We start from the raw sequence: 25,564 nt of genomic DNA on the forward strand, positions 1-25,564 counted from the left end.
AAAGATCAAATTCTTGTTAAAATCATAAAAATCGGGAGGGTGTTTTGCCTCATTTTGTCACAGTGATTTTTTAAAATCCTGATATTGGTGGGTTTTTGTGGCCGTTTTTGGTACTGCACGTCCTAGCCTAAAAAAAAAGTAATAATATAGTATGTTGGAAAAAAAATAATCGTATAGCATGTCGAAAAAAGTCAGTATAGTGTGTTGAAAAAAGTCATGTGATGTATTTGGTCTTTAAATTGCAACTGAACTTAGCACTTTAATTATTATTCTGACTACAAAAACAAATTCGTTAGTTAAAGACTCGATCAATGCAGCTTCCACAAGCTTGTATGGGACAATGGTCCCCTGTTGAAAAGGTTAGATTTCATTGTTTTCCTTAATGTGAGATCGTGGAGGCCTTTTCAGTTTCATAGTGTATTCAGATTACAGCTGCTAAATAAGGCGTCATTTTATGAAAATCGCAATATAGCCTCCTACAATTTTCAAATAATACTAGGCACATTATTTGTTAAAAGCAAAATTTGTTGAAATGTCAAAATATTACTTTAAATATTGTCATGGTATAGAAATGTGCTAGCCAACACATTATATTCTACAAACTTACTAAACATGTTGATTGGTAGAGATCCCACCATCATTTTAATGCTCTTCAATGAAAATTACAAATGTTATCACTCCCTCAAACATCACAAATTATATCACAATTGCAGTTAAAATAATCATAATTAGACCTTTTTTCTGCATTTTCATCCCTTAAGAACCTTTTTACAAGTGTGCTTATAAGTTTTGTCAAAATCTTTGCGATCACAGTCAAGCATTTATTTCTTTAATGCTCATTGAGAAAGAGAAAAATACACCAGCAGATTATAGTGCCGAGTATTTTATTTCCTGAAGACAAATTTCATACAATAAAACATTCTATCACAATCCAAATATAAGTCCACCCTAAGAGAATTCACCACCTATGTAAACCTGTGACCTTGATTTAAACATTTGTCATCACAAATAATTCTCTCCCAAAGCTCCAGACCAGAAAACCCATATATATATTCTTGATCACATTATGGGCTTTGCTTCCTGTTTCAGGCTCAAAGCTTTGGAGGAGAGCAGTTCGGTTAAAACCCGTATCACAGGATTACCTAGAGGGCAACTTCCACTTGAGTCGCAAAACGAGTCCCACACATCAAGTACGCAAACATCATCCATGAATACAAAAAAAACGACCAGCAAAATATAGCTCTATTAGCCACTGTCTCCAAATAACTAAGTTTAAATGCGATGAGAAAATAAACCGAGTTATACTAATGTTTTAGTAATTGTTAGTTGGCTACTGAAACGACATGATAGTATGATTAATTTATATTACACCACTTTCCCCAAAACCTTTGCTGACCTAAACGCTGAGACGACTACGTAGCATGAGAGTGCAAACGGTTACGGAGCATGCACTTGTTTACCTGGAGAATATGCAGTTACTGAAGCAGACACTGCAGCTGTCATTACTAAGTACCCTCTGTGTTTGTCCCCTCTATTAACAGCATGTAGCAACCCTTTAAATACCATTTAAATACCAGGAAGCCATTGCATAATAAAACTATGAAAGCAGTAACAAAAAGAGCCATTTCATCATAGGACTATATATATGCACATTGTAATTGTTTTTTTGTTGTTGTTTTTTCCTTTCTTCAATACAGAGCCATCAATATTTGTTGCCACTGTCCCCATCTGTAATCAAAATTTCGGAGAAATAAAATTTACAGTATCGCACATTATCTGCCAACAGACTTTGCCATGAGTCGCTGTCTTCCCAGCATCCCGCAGGAGCTCTTATATTGCTTTAACATTGTCAGCAAATGACCATCTACGAGGTCGCATCGTCCTCAATTACATTACAATAATCTAGTGGTGTCACAACATCAACAGATATTGGATATGGTGCATGATGCGCAAACTGCTAAAACACAGCAACAAAGGCTTTTTTAATCCCTTTAACTGTCTGATAATGCATGTAGGATTCTTTTTTTTTATTATTTGATCGGAATAATCCCCATCATATTCAAAAAATGGGCCAGGTGTGCAGACTGAAGGAAGATTTTCAATCAAATATCATAGGACCAGTGTGTAAAGCCAACAGTTTTGTCATAAAGAGCCCCGAAGCCTGAATAAAACATGCACATTATGAGGTCCTCATGCATCCTCCAGAGCTCTATGCAGCTCAGTTAGCCACTAGTTCACAAGGGTCAACAACCAGACTAACATCTAACCTGCCGTTCCTGAAGTCCCTCAGCCTTTGGAGCCTCTTTGACGAGCATGGCGGGGTTTCTATTCATAGTTCCTGATACGTTTGAAGGTTCTGTGTGGCCAGTGGATGACATGCAAAATAATTTACAGACTCAGCGGATCCCTTTTACTCTATCGAGAAAATCCCCAAATATCAACAGCGGTTGTGGATATTTCCATCATGATGAGATGGGCACTAATAAAAAGACCATTACATGACCATTCTTTTGTTCCAATGTGTACATACTTAACACTATTATATACCATAGAAATATATAAATATTATAAAATATTTTTTTTCATGATGAGCAAGCACTGGCATGCTACTTGGTTCCAATCTGGCTCTATTTCTGCTCTAGTCATAAAATCAGTACATCGCAGGATAGAGACGTTTTTTAGCAACTTGGTGTAAGTGTATGTGTATAAAACCAGGAGGTCAGATTTAGGCTATTTATGCTGTGAAATTCAGTACTGCACAAACTGGCTACGTGGCAAAGAGGTGAAAATAAAAATCAACGGGCTTGGAACTGTGTAACAGTCATACCTGAAGCTAAGTTAGACCAGTTTGGGAAGGGATTCTTCCCTTTTCATAAATTATTGTCTGTGCTGAACACACTCCCTCCAAGCTCAGCTCGTCAGGAGAGCTTATCATGGATTTTTGAAGGGTGAACCATACTGCTGTGGGACGGTTGAGTGATGAGTGTGCGCAGGGCGGGGAGGCAGCCATCACAATGGTGGGGCATTCTGGGTCTGGTATATGGATGCCTTGTCTTTCAAAAGTTCCAGACATAGATGACAGCTCCAGCTCCCTGAGTGCCAAAATAACAGAGAAAATCTATCAACGTCAGAGACATTTAAAGCTGTATGTTATGGAGGAAAGCCCTCAGACAAGTAAGCTGGATATTGAGCCTAAATACTTTTTTGGTACTAAATGAAAGGTTTGTGTAACACCGTGTATCAAAAATGTCCAGTCAGATTTATGATCTTGATATTTCTTTTTTGATCATATAGTACCTGCTTAACATAAAAAAAATGGTTGCCACTTTTTGACAATTTTATTTTAGTTTGTGATTTAACATTTAACAATTCAGAACTACTCATGTATCTTGCTCAATTAAAGTAAAGGTTGTGTAGAAAACATGTTTCTATTTATCAAATTAAAGTTACTAAAATAAAAGTAACAACATTTTTTGATAGCCAGGCCTTCCTATAAGTAACCAAAATGCAAATGTTACATTTGTTATTGTTTGTCTTTGCACTAATGCTCTCTGCTGGACAAGGTATGTAACAACACCATTTCTGAATACGGCCAATATCGGCCAATCGGGTTCTAGATTTGACACACTTTGCAGTTTTGACTTTGTTTTTGGTGAACTTACCCTCTGGAGGTTCAGCCATGGGTGGGTTGAGACAATACATGTGATAGCCTCGATCACAGTCATCACAGAACAGAAGCTGATCCTGGGGGAAATGGGGCGTCGGGGTTCGGGTTACACTTTACACACTACGCTTTAGCGTTACATCAAATATCTGACTGCAGGTAAACTCACGTCGTTCTCTGAGGTGCCGCACATGTTGCAGCACTTGCACTCTATGCACTGCCAGCGGTACGTCTTCACAGCAGCCATCATCACCGGAGTGAACTGCAGGCAGGAGGGGTGGCCTGTGTGTACAAAAGATATGTTATATCACGTTGCTACATAGATTTCCTGTCGCTACTCTATTCGAGCAGCCAAGTGTCTCCAACGTACCCGAGCGCCCGCAGTCGGAGCAGGAGACCAGCTCTTCTGACTGGCCAGTCTTGTGGTTGTTTTTAGAGTCTCCCAGGCAGAAATCACAGTAATTATTAGGCAATGCGATACCATCTGGACCCTTCTTGGGAGCTGAGAAACGAGATGAAAATACCCAGTATCAGTTTTTCAAAAGTCCAGCTCAACATTGAACACAACCTAATGGTGGAATTCCTGAAGAGAATGAATCATCTTACTCTTACTTTTAGGCTCATCAGGCAGAGGCAGTGCAGGCTCACTGATCTCCATCTCTTCCTTCTCCTCACCCTCCTCCTCTGCCAGGTGGGAGTGAGCGTAGTGGTAGCTCAGACCCGGACGGTTCTTGTAGCGCTTGCCACAGACTGCCACCAAAATCAGAAAACACAACGTATATGAACAAAAAAATACATGAGGAAAGTGCACGTAATATAAAGTCAGTGGTGAAGGGGAAGGATTTTGACTTCTGACCAAATTATAATACTATAACAAAACGTTCTATTATTGAAGAATTTCTTTGGTCCAGACTGTTATATACAGTGTCTTTTGTGATGATACAATGACTTTGGGGGGCGTTTTCAGAGAGTTGAGTGAACAGTAACATCTATTCGCAGCAGCGACCACGGTGTCCTTAACAGTATGCCGATGTTGGCTACTCTATTCTACGCTATTAAATCTATATTTACTTTCATCATCACATGCAGCAATCATTTTTCCCCACAGCTGATAATGAAAGAAGCTAAAGAGTGAGAATCCCGATTCTTTCACCTCCCTGTTGAGAGCTGCACATTGGATGTGATGATCAGTCAAAATCACTTTAAAAAACAACACATTTCTGTGTTATCCTGCTTATTGTTTAATATCTGGATCGCCACAATGGCATGATACTGTATATTTGCAACAAAATCAGAGGGAAGGATGAAGAATAATGAAGCATAATGAAGCAGCAATGACATGCGTCGTCACATCCTGTAAGCCGGAGCTCTGCGGTAGCCAGCGTTAAGCTAACATCTCAGCCACTGTAAGCACCACCCATCTAATGATCTTTAGAAAAAATGCTTTTCACTTCTTCAATTTAAAGTTCCTCTGCAGTGTTTCACTAATGACACGTACGATATTTAAACACTTTATCTCATTTGACTTCATAGATGTGTAAGTGTATATGATATATATATGTTAATAATAGCTTCACATTGCCCTCAACATTGATGTTTGTAATCAGTTAATATTCTATTAATTGGCGGGGTAAAACTAGTCAGTGGGATTGCATAAGGAGGATTTACTGACTCTAGGAAAGACAAAGTTGCCATTGTGTGTCGCGGTCCTGACGGGGTGTGTGAGGTTTGTCATAAGATAAAACCCAAAGACTTCTTCTTTCACTTCCATACTTTCTCTAATTTCCACTTCCCTTAAAAGGCGTATGTCCTATTTTTACCCCATCTATCATCTAAAGGAGTGTTTAGTCTTTTTCTCCAGAGCATCTTCGCAAAGTCCCTGCCGACACAGCGAGTCGCATGCCCAGTGATTGCGTGCAGTGGCAGAAACATTTGAAAACACCCCCCAAAAAGTCAAAGAGGCATCAACTCAAAACAAAAAGCAGCAGTTCAGTCCAAAGCAAGGAATATAGAATGAGACTTAACATGTTGCAGTGGTGGTGATAAGAAATACTGAATAAGGAAAAAAACAAACGCAGTCAAATTGCACAAATCAGGAAAGAAAACAAAAGACAAAGCAAGGAGAGAAAAAAACAGCAGCAGGATCCAGCTTGTAGCTTATCTACATCTGTGGGGCGTTCAGGGCCAGATTGAGGGGGAAATTACTTTCATAGGTGACAGCTAATCTTTTTTAAGCTGAGACGGCTCGTATCTTTGGCGACTACGGACTACAGTTTAATTAGGCTGTATAATAACATGGTCTTGACCTTGCCTAATTCTAGTTTATCACATTTAAGTAAACTGTGTGGAATAAAACATGAATGAGAGAAAATCTACTTGGTAACAGATGGAAAATAAAAACAGGCAATGAAGACAAAAGACAAGGCAGACGGGGGTAAAAAAAAAGGAATGCAAGAAATATACCTCTTTCAGAAGGTTTTGAAATATGCTTTTGTTTGATAGTGTCTGAAAGAGAGAAGAGAAGGAGAAGAGAGAGCACAGACAGAGACTCAGAGAAACAGGCTCATAGTCTGACAGGGGATCAGTCAGTCAGTCAGTGCTGTCCTATTGAAAACTGCAGCTGAAAGTGAAATGCTTCACCAAAAAAAAAGGAGAAAAAAACCCATCAAGCAGAACAGATACATAGTCCGACAACACCAAAGTAGTGGAACAAACATGTCCCTCCCTGCTCATGGAAAGATTTGAAATGCAATTTCAAGAAATGCATGACATTATAACGGCAAACATAAAAAGTGGAGCTGAGCCTGGACGGGCTTTATGAATATCAGATTTAGCTTGCAGAGAGCAGAAAGAAGATAGGGGGGGGGGGGGGGGGGGGGGGGGGGGGGGGTGAAGCAGGAGGGGAGAGGATGAAATGGGAGGAGGTACAGAATGAGGACTTAGACAGAGTCTTGCTAGATTAGATTACAAACATTACAGCTATTAACATCTGCAGTGAACCTCTGCTCTGACCCGAGTTCACATGCCCTACTCTCCCATCAGGACTCACTGTCACAGGCGTACGGCTTGTCTCGGTCCTCCAGCGCCGCCGTATCCAGCTTCTTCTTGGTACTGCCCACTCCTCGACCCTGACGACACAGACATTGTTAGTCGACAGTTAGGCTGGGACACGCACACAAAGAGTTGGGCGGACTTTTGAGAACGTGTGTTCATGCACACATGCCGGTTATTTACCTTCCCCTTCCCCTTGCCTCTTCTTTTAGGCGTGTCTTCCTCATAGTCTTCATCGTCCAGGTCGTCCAGGAAGTCATCTGGCTCGAGGACTCTCTATTGTAATCAGAGAAAGAACGTAAGGGAAAAGTCAAATCATTTTATTGACTCCAAACATATCTTATAATGAAAAGAAAAGAACCTTTCTAATCCGAGAAGCAGGGTTCAGGCCTCCGGTGTAGTCACTCTGGTTTGAATCCTCCTCGGACCCTCTGAGCTCCGCGGTCATTCGTTTTTCCACAGAGTCCCCCTTCAGCAGGGCCTCCAGGCTACTGCCATCCGCTGATAACACAGCATCCTTCTTCAGTCCTACCTCTAGCTCTATCAATAAAACACAAATCAGTTAAGACACAAGCACAAAAGTGAAACAAATAGAAGTAGGTTTCACCAGGAAAACAAAATACAAAAACATAGTGGTGCTTCTTATTTATGACTTGAGCACATCCTGATACATTACCATTTCATATATAGGTATAAATACAGTTCTAATTTAAAAATTCAAATAGCAAAACCTCTCATTAATAAATAATTACAAGACCATAAAACATGTTCATTGAAGGATGAGCTGAGCTGAATGTGGTACCTGACTTGACGGGAGGAAAGATAAGCCGGGGGTCCTCTTGAGGATGAGCTCGCCGTTTCTTCCTCCACCTCCTGGATGGGTAGGTGTAGAGCTGCCCTGGTGCCATGCCTGGGGGACATCACAGCAGACCACTATACTTAACACTGACACCACAATCAAACTGACAAGGATTAATTTCTGTGACATCTAACGGTAAAAACAGGCTGCCTTTGTGTCAATTCATTTGTGAGCTTTAAGTACAAAAGCACATCTATTTGTCGTTGACGACTTGTAAATTGGCACTGAATAACCAAGTAACCATAACAACCACTCACGAAATAGGGGGAAACCCAGTAAAGAAAAAAACAGCAAAGGATATATTACATTTTGATAAATGGCAACTAAAATGTAAACATGCTACAAACAAACGCCCCTGATCAAATAAAAATTCCCTGATATTCCAGAAATTCCCTGACCTGTTGGAAATGTGTTTGATGATGAAATTGTATACCAACTAGGGTGCATCAAAAAACACAATTTTTGAATTTTGATATGGCTGGGTGGTAAACAGTGATCAATGGTCGCCATAGAGCTCTGAGGTAATAAAGACTGCAGCTCAAGAAAACTGAGGTGATCTTTATATTTGTGTTGGGTATGTATACTCTTTTTACATATTACTACTATATCTGTAGTTGTGTCTTTGTATATTTACATACTTTGAATGAAATGTATATTCATCATCAGTCATATTCATAGGTATTTGGTTGTCATTACATCTAGCTAATAATACCTAGCAACAGTTTGCTAACCACAGTTAACTAGCTATGTTAGCTAAATATTAAGCTTAACATCAACAGTATTCCAGAGTAGACAGTAGACAATATCATATTTAGAGTATTGATGTCTGTTTGATGTATGTTTATTGACAGTAGTATTGTAGTTGTTAAATTTGTGAGCACAGAGAGCTCTGGTAGTGATGTCACAGTAAGTTATCATTGTAATGATTAAGTTACACGATGTTAGACTATGTACAGAATTTGAGGTTTATTCAAGCATGGTTTATCATAATTGAGTGATATTAAGTATGCTTGTATCCTTTTCATTCTCAGGCACTGTACAACCCAACCCACCCCAGGATCCATCTCTCCTAAGATGATGCCACATGACCGCAGCCAACAGCCAAACCTTCGCTGCTGCAAACGCAAGCTACCCCTGAATAAGAGGGTTACACTGGGGTACTCTGGGGTGGCAGGTGGGGAGACATATCTGGGGGGAACACACTGGCTAGGTTCAGAGTTCAGGTTCCATTTCCTCTCTCTCTCTCCCTGTTGATGTTGCTCAGTGGATTCTGCTTATCCTGTATTCAGGGTCGCGGGGGGGCTGGAGCCGATCCCACCTGTCATTGGGTGAAGACGGGGAAAACCTGGACAGGTAACCAGTCTATCACACGGCTGACATGTAGAGACAGACAGGTCTTTGGACTGTGGGAGGAAGCTGGAGAACCCGGAGAGAACCCACAGAACATGCAAACGCCACACAGAAGGAACCTGAACCCGACCCGGGAATCGAACCCGGGACCCTCTCGCTGTGAGGCGACAGTGCTACTTATTGGCCTTGTGTTTCACAATAAATTCAATTAAACTTTATATGTGTGTCCGACATCTATCACTGCTGCACAAAACTCAGGGAAAGGCCACGTGAACATGTCCCATTGACCTCCATTCATTTTGTCTATAGGACAAATGAATGGAGAATCTTGAAAGTTGAATTCTGAGAAATACCCAAGTTGCCCAAAGGGCAAACAAACTAATTTTACTTTGATAACCCTATAGAACATGTTACTGTATAAAGGTTCACTGTACTCAACATTTCCGGGTCAACTCTTGGCAATTAGACTAATTGCACCTTTTTCGAAATTTCACAGAAGTTTGTGTGTTAGGTGGCACCCCTAAATCTCAATGGATTCCCTCAAAACTTTGCAAAAGTAATTTTTATAGTAATTGGAACAAAATGCAATGCCAGCCAAATTGATATTTTGAAATGAAAATTTCCCATTCAAATTTGATGCACCCTAATACCCACTCATTCAGCAAATCTCTAAATTAGTCTGAGAACGCATTGGCCCTGAACTCACCATGGATATTCATCTCGTAAAAGTGTTCAACAAATCCAACTGAATAAATTGAAATTAAAATCCTGTGTGCATTTTGCCTCTCACTACATGTGATGCGTCTCACCCGGTCCCCTGTGTCTCTTCTCCATCCAGATGTAGCAGTTGCTCTGAGCCACACCGGTCTGAGAGTCGAGGAACGGCATGCGGACACTCCTCTCAGCACAGAGCCGGGCGTTGTAGTTGTGACATTGCTCCATGGCGTCTCTGTAGTACTGCTCTCCCAACCTGACACCACAAACCAGAGCCTTGTCATTTAGTCTATTGCAGTTCAATGGAAAAATCAGCAGGTGTGGGTGTGTTTCTATGTACATTGTGTGCAGTTGCTCTTTTGTTGGTACATCAACAAAAAGGAGCTAGGTCCAGTCGGGCAAGTGTACTCTGTGTTCAAGATAAATATACTCAAATAGTGCTGCCAGTTTATTCCCTTTTAGGAAACCACAGACTCATGTTAAACTACCGGTAAATAGATTTCATAATTTCATTTAGCCCATTGTAAAAGGGTATTACTGTACATCCATCTGCATTGCAATTATTTGCAACAGTTTCTACATAGTAAAGCTAGTAATCAAAAGTGTGAAGAATTGCCAGGTATGTCAATATTTCTCATTTGACACCACAAATCTTATTTTCCGCATTATTCTTAGTCTCCTACTTATGTTATCAGGACTTTGTTTGGGATTCTACAGTTTGCATTTTAATTAATGAGTTGGCACATAAATAACTATTGGAGAAGTTCAAAAAAGTTGAAACTTAAATATCTAGCTAGGTGTCACAAGTTTCGTGTTTTCATGTTACCATGGCGACTAAGGGATTAGCCAAATGCTTGTAATTACCGTAAAACATCTAAAGAACAATCAACCACCCAGGCACCGACGCAATGTCAACGGAAACGGAAGCCCCGTCCAGCCGGTACAGCTCACTGACAGCTGTAACGTACATCTCCACACTTTATTACCAGTGTGATAGCTACAGCAGCTGGTACTCTCTGGTCTCACGATGAAAGGGGGACCTTCGAGACCAGTCTTTCATTCATTCTGGACTAGTTTTCCGCCTCAGCACTCCAGCCGAACAACGCTGGCCGCGGCTCGTTAGCGTGAGAGCCACCTAGCTGCTATACTCAACCGACGTTAGCGCCGCAGTAGCCGTTTTTATTGCCGGGAAGCCACGATAAGTAGCGTTAATATCCCCATAAAGACATCTACGATCAAACGGACGCGTGTTCTAGTGCACAGACTCGTGATTCGTGTTTCGGAAACGTCATCTTCGAGTCTGCTAACTTACACTTCCATTCCAGGATGTGAACACACCACACACACGACGTCCGACGTTGGCTAACCGCACTAAGTCAGTGGAAATGTGGCTAAGCTAGCTAGCGACACGGTCAGTGGCTGTATGGACACGCAGCCGTTCGGATGTGACCGCGGTGTGTGTCCGCTCGTCAGGTGTAAGGTGTGTAGAATAGTCCGACACTTACAGTTTGACAACATTCTCAACAACAGCTGCCATCTTGCTTTAATACACGGGGGGAAGTGGGTGAGCGCTGTGTGCCCTGCGTCAGGACTTGTAAGGCAGATGGAGCAGTAACGTGACACACACCGCCCCCTACTGGGGGTTCATCTTATTTCCTGAGCTCTTTGACCACCATCCCATGTTCCAACCTTCAGAACAGAGATTATAACCACTGAGATAAAACCCAAGTCCCTTCAAGTTTGCTCTGCTCTTTTAATGATCCCATCCTTCCCAGGTTGCTCCGTTTCATCATAAAGACATCATAAATCATAAATACTGTATGTGAGGTTAGATCACATTTGTTCGATCATCCTTGACCTCATTTACTGCAGTTGCTTCAGTAATTTATTCTTCGTGACAACACTGCAGCAGCAATCGTATCGTCTCCACCAACACAAAATAAAATACTATTTTATTTTCAAATTATGATCCCATTCTGCTCTCGTGTGAAGGACAAATTGTTTTATGAATTTATTTGCACGAGCAGGTGTACTGATGATGTTGTTTTCATCAGTGATGCTAGGACAGAAAATCATTGTCCCACTGAATCTACAAATAGCATGCAGAGTGGTACGCTGCCATGATGTACTTTGTGTTGCTTTTCACGTGGCAACTATGGTCTGATTAATATAAGAAGTTAAAAACCTTTGTTTATTATTCAGTGTTTGATCTAAAAACAAATGCTTGTGGATCTTATTTTTGCCATTTTTATCAAGGTAATATTGATAACATTTTTATTTAAACAAATATTTAAAAAAAATATTACATCCACCCACAGACCCTTTAGAAAGGTGCAGAATCAAACTATCACAAAAATTGATTGTGAATTAATCTTTTTTAATTATTTTTAAAAAAAAGTTGACGGGTCCAAAACTAATGTTTTGTTTACCTTTGTGTAGATGTGTGATGTGTGATGTGTGGCTGCTGCTTATAGCAAGGCTTGTGAGCCTCGGGAGTGCGAGTGCGACATCTAGTGGCTGGATGTGATCAATGTTGTCAATAGCACCTTTAACGGAACCCCACCTGTTTTAATCAGGTTCATGTACGCATCATGGGAGTGCTACTCATCCTGTGAAAACATTTGCGTAATTTCAGCATGCACTTTACTGTGAAATAAATCATGAATGTTTTGAAACGGAATTTAATAAGTTGATTCAGATACATAATTTATCAGTTTGAGTCAGAGATGAAAAAAATAATATCCATTATTAAAAAAAACACCTCAAACAATATTAATATTTTGATTAAACCATGTTTTATTAATCCTAATATTTGATGTAGATACACAAGTCAACAAACATTATTTTTGATTTGTAATGAAAATGCTCCACAGCACACTGACATCGTGTGGAAGGGTCTGGTATTACAGACACGTACCTGAAAATGGACAGCAGTTATAATTTTTGCAATAAGTTGCATTAGTAACAGTAGTAGTAATAGTAACAACAGTAGCAATAAGGATTATAATAGCAATTAATAATAGTAGTGGTATTAACAACTCTGAATTACAGAGGAAGGAACAGACATTCGTCAAAGTAATGAGAAATGAAGGTAGGAGGACAGGCTTATCAAATGCTGCAAGACAGACCACTGGATGAAAAAATACAAGCTCCCACCAGACAGCAAATATCCTGCCTTCTTCTAAAAAAGGAAGCTCAAATTATCACCAGTCTGTTTTCACCCATATCTAATACTTAACAAGTAAAAGTAGGTTTTTCGTTTCTTCTTCATTAAGTACTTCATTGTTGCAAGTACTCTCATTACCAAAAACTCATCTCCTTGACATCAATAAAACATTACTTCCCAAGATCACCAGTAGCACAATGCTATTTTAAAAAGGATGCCATATGCAACATCGAATCACAGCCAGCTGAGGACATATCCACAAAACTGGATTGCCAGGGTCATTCTGTATTCAATATACAGTACAGTATTAATGTGTGAGTGTGTGAGAAAGAGAGTTCGTGTACAGTATGTCAAGTATGCGAAATATTTTTGCTTCACATGACCAATTTGGCCAAACTAATTTGAATCGTTCACATTCAAATGAGCCGATAAGAAACTAGGCTGTGTGACCTTCAAACGTGAAAGTCCTTCACGTCAACTGGATGGCGTCTCCGATATCCAGAGCAGAGGGAAGCTAGCAATGATCCCTAAACACAGCACTGGGGAAGAATGACTCCCCCATTCCAAAAATTGTGCACAATGTACGCTAAATGTGTTGGCTCACTTATGTATGCATGACCTTCTTGACTTGGTTCCCAGGTCGTAGCTCAGTTTAAGGCTACTTAAACCGGGAGCTGCGTCACGTACCGAGATACGAAATATCAACTGACAAGAAACAAGGCAGTCAGTTATAGAAAGTTTGGACCAGGTGCTGTCAACTGTTCAATAGTCTCAAAGTGGATGGTCAGGTACTTCTCTTCTCTGGCTGCAAGGGTCTTTGATTTGAACGATCGTCTTTGATTGGTTCCACATTCATTTGAAACTTAAAAAAATAAGGCCAACCTGTTAAAACTTGAACCAGTTTACTTCCAGCTGTTTGTGTTAGCACAACAGTTTGGTGTGACATTACCGTGGACTAATCAGCCCTCCAAGGCATGGCATACACATCCAGGCAATTACCAGAGTTACTTTCAAGGTGGAATAAACTACTAAATGACTTCCAACCCACTTCAAATAAGCCATAAAACTCTTAAATTCAGAATTGTTATCCAGTAAATTTCTGTTGTGGTTTGGCAGTTTAAAAAGACAAATTAAAACTTTTTGATTTGAGTGTAATGACTAATAAGTTTAACAATTTATATAAAATTGCACTACTGCCTACAGTCTCACAATACACTGCAAATGTTCATATCATTTCAAGCATGAACCATATTTGAGGAAACTAATAAACACCCATCATATTTTTACATCAACTATATTGGATTGTTATCTTGTTTTAGATTCCTGTAAATGCCAATTACATACAATTAGTTGCTCTCCAAACCCGAATATGAAGTGATCTCATGTTTACATCAAGAGTACTTCGGAGCACAGAAGACAATAGATGGCAATGGTGAGACACATACAAGTAGAAACCTACATGAAGTCATGCCACATATGCAAGAGCACGAAGCTCGTCTAGGAGACATTTAGGGCTTCTCATCCCCGTCACCGGGTGAGCAGAGCTTTCTATTTTTACTGGAATTCATGTTGTACCTGCATATATAATCCACTGACATACATTAGATCATTGCCACAGGGCACATTTTAACATTCTTATCTTCACACTACAAAAGCTTCATTTAACTGTTCGAATGGAGGGTGGGTTTGTAAAAAGGGTTTCAGTGTTTCTATAGTGGATTCAAGTAAGGCTCAGTACACCTCTCTTGTTTTCTAGCACAAAAAGTGCATTCTTCACGGCTTATCCAATATCACTTCCGCAGCCCTCGCGTCACCTAATGAGCCCTGTCCGTCTGTCCTGCTCGCTCCCGGCCGTCTGCCACAGAAAATGTGCTTCAGCTTTTTTATCTGCAAACTGCCCCCATGCCTTCACACCAGTAGAGAGAGAACGGAAATAAATACGAGAAGACTAAAACAGAAATAATCAAACCGTCTTGAGGAACTTCATTGGTAATGTCACCTTACATATAAAATAAAAAAAAAAATCTGAAGCAAACAATAGGTAATTTTATGAAATCATCCCAGTAATATTATTTTTGCGCTCATGTCTGGTTTTCAGTTCGCATTCGCGGACCGAAAAGCAGCATTCATCTGGCCACATTTGATTCACGAATAACATAAACGTGCAAAGTCCACAGCACCACAACCACACGCACACACACACACACACACACACACACATACCCACCCACACACACACACACACTAGAAAACTAATCTTCTCTGCTTTGTACAGAAAAAAGTCAAAAATCAAGCAGAAAAGATCACTCAAAAGAAATAATCAAGTACAGGCAAAATAAGAGACAAAATAAAAAATAAAACCACTTATTAAATATATATATATAAATGTCATTTTCCCAATGAAACTTGTGATCACGTACTGCACGCTGCTAAAATTGAATGAGCTTTATTTTTTCTCAAAACACTTCATCAACTGTCATTCCTAAAAAAAAAAAATTAAAAAAAAATTACATACAAGGGCAAGCCCAACATTCTCCACTAATTTAACCAAATGTGTTTCTCTCCACAACATGAATCAAGATTATCTACTGGCAAATTAATTAGTTTGTTTTCTCAAACCAGCAATAGCAAAAGATAAATAATAATAATAATAGCAATAATAATCGGTCAGGTTAATAACATCAATACCAAGAACAGAAAGAGAGACTGATGTGGGCCTTCCCAAAGAGAGAGAGAGCACTTAAAGCGGGGAAATAAAACCAGTGCACCCCGGTGGAAAGCCGGCATCCATTGTTTTATTAGTTACACGGCATCAAAACGGCTCAGCTAGTCAAGACGAAGAGAAAATATTCATGCCGAGGGAGGGCCGTTTTGGTGGATTGGCACTTTACCGGGCCTGAATCCTTGCTAAGCCCAACCACACCTGTTACTGAGTCAGACTGGTAAGCTCAGCTAGTTGGCTGAAACTGCCACTGAAATGCGATGAGGGCTTTCATTGTTGGTGCAGCTTCATGTGAAGTATGAATTGGGTGAACGGATAAGTAAATTACAGATAAAAACTGGCGAGGGAGAGATTCAGAGAAAAAGAAAAGAAACAAAGTTCTCTGTAAGCCACATAACCGTAGCTGTCGACAAATTCCTTGGGGTCTGCACTGAGGATAGTGTGTTTCTGTGACCTGTTTGTACTTTGCTTTCTGACTGCTTCAGTTTGTTGATTTTTTTGACAAATGTAGTTTCCAGAGATTTTACAAGTGTTCTATTTTTTCTTGCCAAAGAAGCTGAACCTCTTCTCGCGATCCCTCTCTTTCCCGTCTTTGTTGCGCATGGTAACACCCCCGGCTTCACCCGAGCCGGGCGAGATGGGAGGCATGGTCATGGCGCGGCTGAGAGCCCGCGGACCTACGGGCGAGTCTCCTGATCCTGCTGGAATGGAGCTGAGGATGGAACGGATCCAGGAACTCATCTCCGCCTTTAAACGACAACAACCAACACATTTGTTATACTTCACCATCATCCAGTGGAGTCACAGCACACAAACTTGATTTGTATTTATTACAGCAGAGCAATTCTGTGCTTTACATCTCACCTCATCCTTTGCTTGGAACAGGAACTCTTTACCATCGCCTAGCCTGCAGACAGTGTTAATGATGCAAACCATTAGTCTGACATAAGCTACAAAGTCCATCTATATCTAACTATTTCATCATCATTTGTATTTAGACAATCGTATAGCGGAGAGTGAAAACTGTCAGGAATCCTTGTTTGTTTTTAAATGCCTCTCACCTGAGCTTGAATACAAATTTCCTCTTCTTATAGTCATGTGCTACCTCACACACAGCTTCTCCGAGGCTGATGGGTACCTCTCCATGGTATGGAATGCCATTGCTTGCGCTCTTGCCATCTTTATAGAAACCGAGACTTCCTTTTCTGAGGACACAGTACACGTTCTGCCAGGACCTATGGGAGCAAAGAGTGGGAGCAGGACGGTTGGTACAATACGCCTTTGACTTTCTTCCAAAAAAGGTGGTAGGACTGGATGATATGGACAGAATCAAATATCACTTTTGAGGGTTCACAAAATATTTACACAGTGAGATTTTTGATAAATAATCATCAGTAACTCAGATATAATGACTAAGTAGTTGAAGTCATAAATAGAACAGCTAGATACGTCTGGTAAGTTCAGAATCACTTTACTGTAATGAAGCCTTTAAAACCAGGAAAGGACAACACGTATGCCATATGAAGACATACAAAATCTAAGATGATATGTAATCTCATATTTCATTGTCCTGTGCTTGAATGTATAGTAGTCAAATGTTAACCTTTATTCAGTCTGTCATCCTTGTTTTGGTTGTATGTCTATTTCAGTGTATGTATATGGAGAGCAACAAAAAGCCGGAGTCAAATTCCTTGTATGCGTTCACATCTGCCAACAAAGCTGATTCTGATATCACTGATATAATATTGATAGATTGCTTTTAACTGATATGCAGTCTTCATTTCCTGGCCTCTGTGATGTCTATTTTAATGCACGTGACCAGAAACACTCACCTGCTAGCTGCCTTTCTGCTGTGGGTCTCCATCTCATGTTTCCGACAGAGCATCCCCTCCATGGTGTCTGGCTCAGAATCTGCTCCACCTCTGCTCGGTAAAGTGGCAGAGGGCTCAAGGCGAGAGGATGCCAGCCCACTGTCCCTGCCTGGTCCGTTCACCGACTCGGACTCTGAGCCCTGGGGTTCAAACCAGAACATGAACGGTGGTGAGAAGGGAGGAACAAAAACACGTGACTGGACAGAAGCAGTGAGCAGCAAAGCAGCCATTGACAGCCACGATGACGCTTGTTTTGACGGCACTGCGTGATTACCTGAGATAACAGCACAGCTTGGGTCGACATAATCACACAGTACACCGATATGTGGCTCAGACACAGAATTAAAAGAACTACGCATACATGCATGCATGCTGCACTGGACATGGTTCAAATGTAAAAAAAAACAAAAAACTGATATGCGATTTCAACACAGTTTTATATTTATATATAATTTATAACATTAATATTATTAAGTTAATCTTTGTCTCTTCAGTCAAGTCTCAGTCATTTAGAGAAGCACTGTAAATAAATAAATAACTCCAACAACAGACAGTTTACAGTTAAAACTTAAAGCATAAATCCTCCATATATCTGAGAGTAAATATTCAGTTTTTTTATTTACTATATGAATCTTAGAAACAAAATCCACTTTTAAAATACTCAATTGTGACAGTGGAAGAAAGTATTCTATAAAGAGCTGTTAAATGACTTGCACACTCGTCACATGAAGTATACACATACAGGGAAAGACTAACACGCTACAAGCTACATATAAATCACCTTTGAACAGCTATAATTATCACCACGGTAGCACATTTACAACTCTGGGCTTCACAGCTACAGACACTCCTGTCCTGGTCAATATGAGCAGATAAACAGCAGACTGATCCATGAGAGCAACCTGTCCATGAATCTGCATCATGCCATTAAACAGCAATGGGACTCGTTAATGAAACATGAATAAATAAAGCAATGGTTTGCATCAATGACAGAGCGATGGTTCCTCAAAAGAAAAACAGAAGCACTGCAGTTGACCAGGAGCTGAGTGGAGGCTGTGACGGGGCGAAGGGAAGCTACAAAACGGACCACAGCTTAGTACTCACACGCTCCCGTTGCTTTGGCTTACACACACGTTTAGGCTCTGATTTCTTTCCCACTGACAACGATAGCGATAATGACTGCTGATAAAAACGCAATAAGAAACTGTTAAGACGTCTTTGTCAGTGGCAGAAATTTAAAGTTAGAAACTGGGTCACACTTCTAGAACTTGAAGATACATCACCATGATGAACAACTGTGTGGCTAAAGCATCAAGTCAACAAGGTTCCATCAGTACGGAAATCACTCCCTTTTTTACTTTCCACAAGGTTATTTAATCTGCCAGTGAAGACTTTCACTCAGAGCCTCTCACATGCATGGATGTTTACTGCATCCTGCTCCACATAGGTGCCCTGTCCAACTGGACCAGGGTTCCTGAGGTAGTGGGTGACTTTCTTCTGTAAACCCCAGGTGGCACTGATTCTTTTCAGGAAAAGTGCTTCCACACTACAAATTCATTTGTTACGTATCATCAATGATACCTATCAGCAATACTTTGCTGCTTATCCCTATTATAAAATATTGCTCCTTAAATAAGGCTTTGGGCTATTTAAATGAATAACGTTTTCATAAATTAGACTTACTGGCCACTTTCTGGTAAAAATATTTCCTTTTCCTTCAATTGGATAATAGGAATGAATGTCATTATATAACAAGGGAATATGAGTCAAACGAACACTGTTGATTAGAGTAGAACAGACAGGGACACACAATCACATCCAGTTACACCATTTGGTGTGACGTACTCACAGGTTTGGAAATCTTTTACAACTCATATTTTCATGAAATTCATGGTTTGAAACCAAATGCTGCCATGTTTTAATGTAATATGATTAGATGTGGACATTTCATGGCAACATCAATACAAATGACCAGTATTTCTTTTTCAGTTCCCTTTCTCTATTTGACTATTTAACACAAAGATTGATTGAAGGAATGAATATAATTCTTATAAATCCACATCATAATGTAGGAGATGAGGCAAGGAACATTGGAAACACATTACAAGACATTAGAATCCAGAGCCCTAATGTAAATTAATTACATTGGAAACCTGGAAAAACATACTCTGTTGCACCACAGAGCAGAAACCCGTAACATGCAAAGCATTTGGATCTACAAAACACTCACCTGCGACGTGTCATTGTCGCTGTGAACTCCATTCACTGACACAGATTGGTTGAGTGTGGTCTGATCCAGACTGGTTCTGCATTTGAGAAGGAGGGAAAGCTTGTTAATTTAAAAAATACTACAGATCATTCTGCTGTATAAGAACATCCCTTTAGTTTACCTGGCTGCAGAATCATGTACATGACTTTCTGTTTCAGATTGTGCCACTTCTACTGGTGGTGGGGTCGGGGGTCGCCGTGCTCTCTCTTCTTCCTCTCGCCTCCTCTGCATCTCTTGCTCCTCAAGCTGAAAAACGGTAAGTCAGTAGTGCTATCTAAATTTAACACCCCATGAGTGAGGAAAAATCAATGCCTACATCTTGTATCCGTATCTACAAAGCCACTTGGAACAAACCCAAACCATTCTCAAATACTCAGTACATTTTGCCATGTAAGTCATCTTTCTACTTACTGTAGTGAGTTTCTCCAGCAGCACAAAGCGGTCTTCCCAGGCTGCAGCAAGTTTCTCAAAGGCCTCGTGGCGCTTTATTAGGCTCTCTACCTCATCCACATTTGCGCCCAGCTCTGCTGCTCGCACCAGAGGTTCCTGCCCTGCCAACCAAGACTCTGCCACGTAGGCATCGCGTCCAAACTGCAACACTTCCAGCACTGAGATGCACATATGAGGGGAACGGAAGACATAGAAAAAAGGAAAGAGACAGAGAGTAAACAAATAACAAGACATTACTACAGTATCACAGAATCCAAATCTATTAGTAGTGAGTCCGGATAGGGCCCTTTCATACCGCAAAAAAATATGCTGCCAAACCAAAGAGTTAGCCCCGGCTCTACTTTCTCTATTGTGCAATTAACACCAATCACAGAGGGGTAAGCAAACAAATCGTTTAGAATACTGTGTAGTGTACCTTGTAGGATAACCTTCAAACTACCTGTATCCTGTAGCAACCACACCAATATACACCAATTACATTTATTTTGCAACGGCACTATTAGGTTGACTGTGTCCTTATCTAAAACATGCTAAGCATGCATACCAATTTGTAAATGGTCCATCTTGTCTTTCCAATTTTTGTTGATCTTCTCTCTCTTTTCCTGAAGTTGAGCAAGTTTCTCCCGAATCTGTGAAAAAAAGATCATTCAGTAACGATAGGACACCTTGAAATATTGACTGTACATAAGAGCCGTTTCTTGTTATGCAATAATATGACTGGAAATAAGAGTGGAAGTGACCAAATGCACAATACCTCATCAGCTGCATAGTGATTATTGTTGATGAGGGTATTTCCCATCTCAATACAGGCAGTAAAGCTGTCTGCCCTGGTCTCAATCTCTGACTTGATGTCCTGATGATTGGCAATGACCAGCCCTGCAGAAGACACATCCCTGGGACAACAGAAAGTAGAATGTATGAAAGTAGAACTATACTTGTCACACTGATTATAACACCTTTCAGTAACTGGAAAATTACTCATAAAATGTAATTCACCTGGGGCTGTCATGTGCGTCTATCTGCAGGTTGATACCATCCATCCAGAGCATGAGGTCTCGCACCATGTTGAAGAAGCGGAACTTCTCCACAGTATCCAGCAGCAGGAGCCTTCTGGCCTGACCAGCCTCCAGCAGGCCCTCCCAGGCAGAAGACACAGCATGCTCACTCCTGTTAATGTCATCAGCTTTCTCCCCAGCATAAGCCTTCTGCAGCCGTGCTGCATCATCTTGCACCTGATTCACCTACGAGGTCAAAGAGGAAGACATTCAGTTTTCTGTTCACAAGGCTCTCTTGGAATCTCACATGAGCACCCTTTATCAAAGGATAGTTGACCTGTCCACTGAGGGCCTGGATGTCATTTTCAAAAGTGTTGTGCTGTCTGTGTAGATGCTGAACGGTGTTCAAATCACGGCCGAGGTCAGAAGGTAGCCCCTCCCTCTTCTCCTTCACACGTCCAAGCACCTCCATGGCATCCTGATGAAAGCGGTGCAACTCATAGGAGGCTGCTAACATTTGTGTACGTGTGTCAATCAGCTCCAGCAGATCAGCCCAAGCCTCGTTTAACCCGTCCTTCCACTCAGCCACACTGGCGTTCTCAGGATGACCCGACTCAATCAGGTCATCTGCTAGCCCATTTACACCATCGACGCGCTCTTGGCCGATGGTGCTTGTGTCACGAGCAAACTCACGGAACTTGTCCCTCAGCATCTGTAGAAAGAAAAATCAGGGCAAACGTGGGAAACAATTAATTTCAGCTAAATTTCCCTGAACTTAAGCGTCTCCAAAGTATGTGACAGAGAAAAACGACTCACAGTGACATGTTCATAGTCCTGTCCTAGTTCATGGGAGCCAGCAACCACCTCCCTCTCAGCAATCCACTGTTCCAGGTCATCCACCTCCCGCTTCAGCTGGGTCAGCCGCAGTCTCTCCTGAAGTCGCCCACGACGCTCCTCAGCGAGGTCTTTCAAACCTGCATACAGTTTGTCAACTTGGGCTTGACGTAAGTTGATTCTCTCGCTGTGTGAATAAAAAAAGAGAGCCAGACAGATCGGTGGCTGTGAGTGTACCACTTTATTCATAAGGCATCTTTGTCACAGCTGACAATTCAGCATTCAGATCCATTTGTGCTCTCTCACCTCTCTGGGTGTTCACTGGTAACCATGAGGCGGCTGCTGTTGGCTAGTTGGTGAATGGTTTGGGCGTAGTCTTCAAGTGCCTGTTCCAGGGTCTGATGCTTCTTGACCATTACTAGTGCGCTTTGCTCATCCTGGGAAGTCACACAGAAAAGATGACATTTTCTCAAGACAAACTACATTGAAAGAGTGGCACAAAGGAACTTCTATGTCTTATTTTGTCTCATCTTACCTTGGCTTTTTCCTCTGACATCATGTGTAGCTCTTGTTCTCCCATCCAGGCCTCTGCCTCCGCTGCATCAGCATAGAACTGCTGGGCGCGGTTGGCCTCTATGAGACGGTCATGGCGCTTGTCCGTCTCAGCTATCAGCTGGTCCCAGAGGTCCCGCAGCTCAACAAGGCGATCCTCTAGGACAGATTGTCTCTCACCATCTACCTGGCTCTGAGTCTTGCCTCGTCTATGGATGTCATCGATGCGAGGCTGGTGGCCCTGGATCTCCTTCTGCAATGTCTGATTCAGAAACAGAGATGGTCGGTTGGCATTTTCTGTGGCTCACATTTGTGTTGTGTCAGGTTCAGCCTGGGCGTGGAAGTGCTGCAAGCACCACGATTTCCGAAGAAGTGCTGCCCGTGACTTTTCTGCACCCATGTTAACCACTTGGGCTGAGTTCCATGGCCGGGTTGCGATCTTCAGCAATAGTTTCAGCATCAGATTTATTTTCTTATATATTATAGAATCATAATATAGATGATATAAAGGATTCTGAAAAATGATAATATATTAGCATCCCACACTTTCCTCACCTCTCTCTGCTGCCTAGATTTTACAATTCCCCCGATTCCCCTCCTACATTATAACATTTTAAAATCCATTATTTTATTAGAAATAGAAATTAATTAATTTACAATATTAGAAATTAGAAATATCCAAGTTTCACTGCTGATTGTGTTTTTTAAATTAGATATTTATTCCACACATTTGTCAGCTGTTTCAATAAGGAGAAGACGAGCAGAATCGGAGAAATAGACTTCCACGTCTATTGTGAACTCGCCGGTTGGTGTAAATTTAATGAAGGCGTTTAAGAATTTAGCAATGCCAATGAGTAGCATGTTTATGTTTATTTTAATTCCCTGCATTATCACATATTAAACAAAGAAATTGTTATCCCAGTACCTGGTTTTTCTTGCTCAGCAGCTGTACCGTGGGCAGGTCTTTTCCATGGTCTGTGGAGGCCGCCAGGGGCATCCTCTCTTTCACCCATAGCTGAGAGAAAAACACATGGATGAATAAAACTTGAAGATCAGGAAAAACCAGATGCAATAGAAACACTTACTACAAACTTCCATATCCAATTAATGCAATCATTCACTCACAATTTCATCCTCCAGATCTCTGTTGAATTGATGTGCTTCTTTGGAAGCGAGTAGTCGCTGTCTCCTAAGTTGGAGAGGATCCTGCAGGTTGGAGAAGTTGTCAGTGACACGCCTTTGCTGACCATCTACCTCGGCAAGTCCAGCGTCCTCCTGGGACAGGGCCACAGCCTGAGATTGGAGGGACTGCACCTCCTTCTCTCTGACCTCCATCTGGTTCTCCAGCATCTATACAGGGACAGTAAAAAGACAGCAGACAAGAAGATATGGCATTTAGCAATTTCCGCTTAACACATTTGGCCAGTTGCACCACATGCACTCAGCTGAGCAAGTTCAGGATTGAAACATGTATTCTGTTGCTTTTTCAGCACCTTTGAAATCACAATTCTCAATCCATGTTTTGCATAAAATGAACAGTATTTCTAAACAGCAAATATGGCATCGATTGTGCTTTGCTTGCACAGGGCGGTCTACCTGGTGCTTCTGGAGCAGGATGTTGACACTAGTTAAATCTTTGCCATAGTCGTCGCTATGCAGCTGACTCTCAAGGTTTTTCAGCCAGACATCCAGAGCAGAGCAGCTCTGTGTAAAGAGCTCTGCCCGGTTAGCATCGAACAAACACTGGGCCTTGGTGCGGGTGGTGCCCTCCAGCTCCTCCCACTGACGCTGTAGGTCCTCCAGGGTCTGCTCAACAACAGGTTTCAGTGCTGGCTTCTCTGCCACCAGCGCCTGACCCTCCTGTTGGAGATAGAAACGAGGATAAGTTTGAATTCACGTTCATTTTGCTTTGGTAATATCAGTCCTGGCAGATTGTTTTGTTGTTATCTAGCCTTATTCATCAGCCTACCAAGTAATATTCCCATCAACAGGCAGATGAATGGACATCCAAACACTGTTTAAATACATTAAATATGATGACAATTTATATAAACATGGCCACACCTTATCAATTTTGTCTAGCCAGTCTTTGTTGGAGGCCAGCTCTGCCATGAAGGCCTGATGTTTCTGCCACTTGCTGTGGAGATTTCTGGCCTCATCATAAGACATGTCCTGTGCCGTCAGCATCTTCTCATTTATCCACAACGTGAGCTACAGAAAAAAGAATAGCATTATGCAAATAAGAATTATTTCTAATATATTGCGTTATGTACTTGCAAATGTAACAAAGAAATACAAGAGATTAACACAAACTCGAAAGTTTGTTTGTTACGTTTAAAGAAGCAATTTCTATTTCACAATTCTAGGTAAATATCCCATATTTATCCCTTAAGCATCTGTACTTATTTATCTTTTTATTCATTTGAATCATTTTACCTCTTGTCCATCTTGGAGGAAGTGCTGTAGTTCACGGTTATCCTTAAGTTTTGCCAGCAATTCATTTGCAGTCTCCTTATTTTTAAAATGCCTTGAGAAAATTAAAAAGAAAGCTAAATTGATTTCTGTTCTTCAAATATTACACTTTTAAGATACCAATAGTGGTGTGCTCTCACCTTTCCTGGATGGAGTCAACTTTTTCCTCGATCTTCTCAGAGTTTGCATTACTGTCATTCATGAGGCGCCGTCCAGCCTCCACCACACCATTTATCTTCTCCTCACTGGCCTCTGTGGTGGTGAGGAAATCCTCATGCTTCTTAATGGCCTCCTCTGCTCCCTGAAGAGTGGTGGGCATCTCTGTGTGGGACAGGACATACTCCTACATAGAGAGGGATTAATGTGACTTTTTAAAAACATTTCTTTCATGCAGTTATCTAAGTCCAATATTTTTGTTCTCTGTAAGTACTGAGATTGAAACATTTAAACAAAGTAAAGTAAGAAATGGGTATATACTGAAGAATTCAATCTAGAAAGCTACAAATATAACATTTTCCTGCAGCTTTGTTTGAATCCATACTCCTACCATACCAAACCACCATAATAAAGAGTTTAAACATGAGAGTAAATGTAT

The 25,564-nt window shown here is 41.0% G+C and overlaps 2 protein-coding genes across 10 annotated transcripts in view; both read right to left on the bottom strand.

The window, feature by feature from the left end:
• Positions 1-867: 867 nt before the first annotated feature.
• On the bottom strand, positions 868-11,233 carry LOC311026027 (zinc finger protein ubi-d4-like). 5 transcript variants are annotated; one of them, XM_084029318.1, is made up of 12 exons: positions 11,144-11,233; positions 9,734-9,894; positions 7,518-7,625; positions 7,077-7,255; positions 6,899-6,991; positions 6,714-6,792; positions 6,128-6,169; positions 4,277-4,414; positions 4,035-4,166; positions 3,834-3,946; positions 3,663-3,744; positions 868-3,092 (listed from the first exon to the last, which is right to left on the bottom strand). In XM_084029318.1, exons 1-12 carry the CDS (start codon positions 11,173-11,175, stop codon positions 3,010-3,012), a joined length of 1,242 nt encoding a protein of 413 aa, XP_083885444.1. In that variant the 5' UTR covers positions 11,176-11,233; the 3' UTR covers positions 868-3,009. The 5 variants fall into 5 exon arrangements, with proteins under 5 accessions (XP_083885444.1, XP_083885443.1, XP_083885445.1 ...); XM_084029317.1 differs by having other exon boundaries at positions 4,271-4,414; XM_084029319.1 differs by lacking the exon at positions 11,144-11,233 and adding an exon at positions 10,951-11,067 and having other exon boundaries at positions 4,271-4,414.
• Positions 11,234-13,142: 1,909 nt separating this feature from the next.
• Positions 13,143-25,564, bottom strand: part of sptbn2 (spectrin, beta, non-erythrocytic 2) — a 36,029-nt gene continuing 23,607 nt past the window's right edge. For 3 of the 5 annotated variants that reach the window (XM_084029296.1, XM_084029298.1, XM_084029297.1), the window contains 20 exons: positions 25,110-25,312; positions 24,934-25,024; positions 24,562-24,708; positions 24,094-24,357; positions 23,623-23,847; positions 23,423-23,512; positions 22,481-22,759; positions 22,252-22,382; positions 21,928-22,132; positions 21,449-21,823; positions 21,113-21,357; positions 20,871-21,009; positions 20,661-20,745; positions 20,078-20,274; positions 19,788-19,912; positions 19,628-19,703; positions 17,359-17,537; positions 16,588-16,761; positions 16,391-16,433; positions 13,143-16,273 (listed from right to left, as the gene is read on the bottom strand). In XM_084029296.1, coding sequence (XP_083885422.1) covers positions 16,061-16,273; positions 16,391-16,433; positions 16,588-16,761; positions 17,359-17,537; positions 19,628-19,703; positions 19,788-19,912; positions 20,078-20,274; positions 20,661-20,745; positions 20,871-21,009; positions 21,113-21,357; positions 21,449-21,823; positions 21,928-22,132; positions 22,252-22,382; positions 22,481-22,759; positions 23,423-23,512; positions 23,623-23,847; positions 24,094-24,357; positions 24,562-24,708; positions 24,934-25,024; positions 25,110-25,312 — 3,486 coding nt within the window. In that variant the 3' untranslated portion in view covers positions 13,143-16,060. Of the gene's footprint in view, positions 16,274-16,390; positions 16,434-16,587; positions 16,762-17,358; positions 17,538-18,501; positions 18,580-19,627; positions 19,704-19,787; positions 19,913-20,077; positions 20,275-20,660; positions 20,746-20,870; positions 21,010-21,112; positions 21,358-21,448; positions 21,824-21,927; positions 22,133-22,251; positions 22,383-22,480; positions 22,760-23,422; positions 23,513-23,622; positions 23,848-24,093; positions 24,358-24,561; positions 24,709-24,933; positions 25,025-25,109; positions 25,313-25,564 lie in introns of all 5 variants that reach the window. The other 2 variants (XM_084029294.1, XM_084029295.1) reach the window with 1 other exon arrangement.

Source organism: Eutrigla gurnardus (assembly GCF_963514095.1).
Source record: "Eutrigla gurnardus genome assembly, chromosome: 15".
In the NCBI taxonomy this organism is placed as follows: domain Eukaryota; kingdom Metazoa; phylum Chordata; class Actinopteri; order Perciformes; family Triglidae; genus Eutrigla; species Eutrigla gurnardus.

Bases quoted from the DNA above. Each gene is read 5' to 3' on its own strand.
- LOC311026027 (XM_084029317.1), bottom strand. From the start codon at position 11,175: ATGGCAGCTGTTGTTGAGAATGTTGTCAAACT. The intron at 7,256-7,517 runs GTACCACATTCA...TTTTATTGATAG, and splicing joins CTTTCCTCCCGTCAAGTCAG to AGCTAGAGGTAGGACTGAAG. The intron at 3,947-4,034 runs GTACGTTGGAGA...TTGTACACACAG, and splicing joins CTCCGACTGCGGGCGCTCGG to GCCACCCCTCCTGCCTGCAG.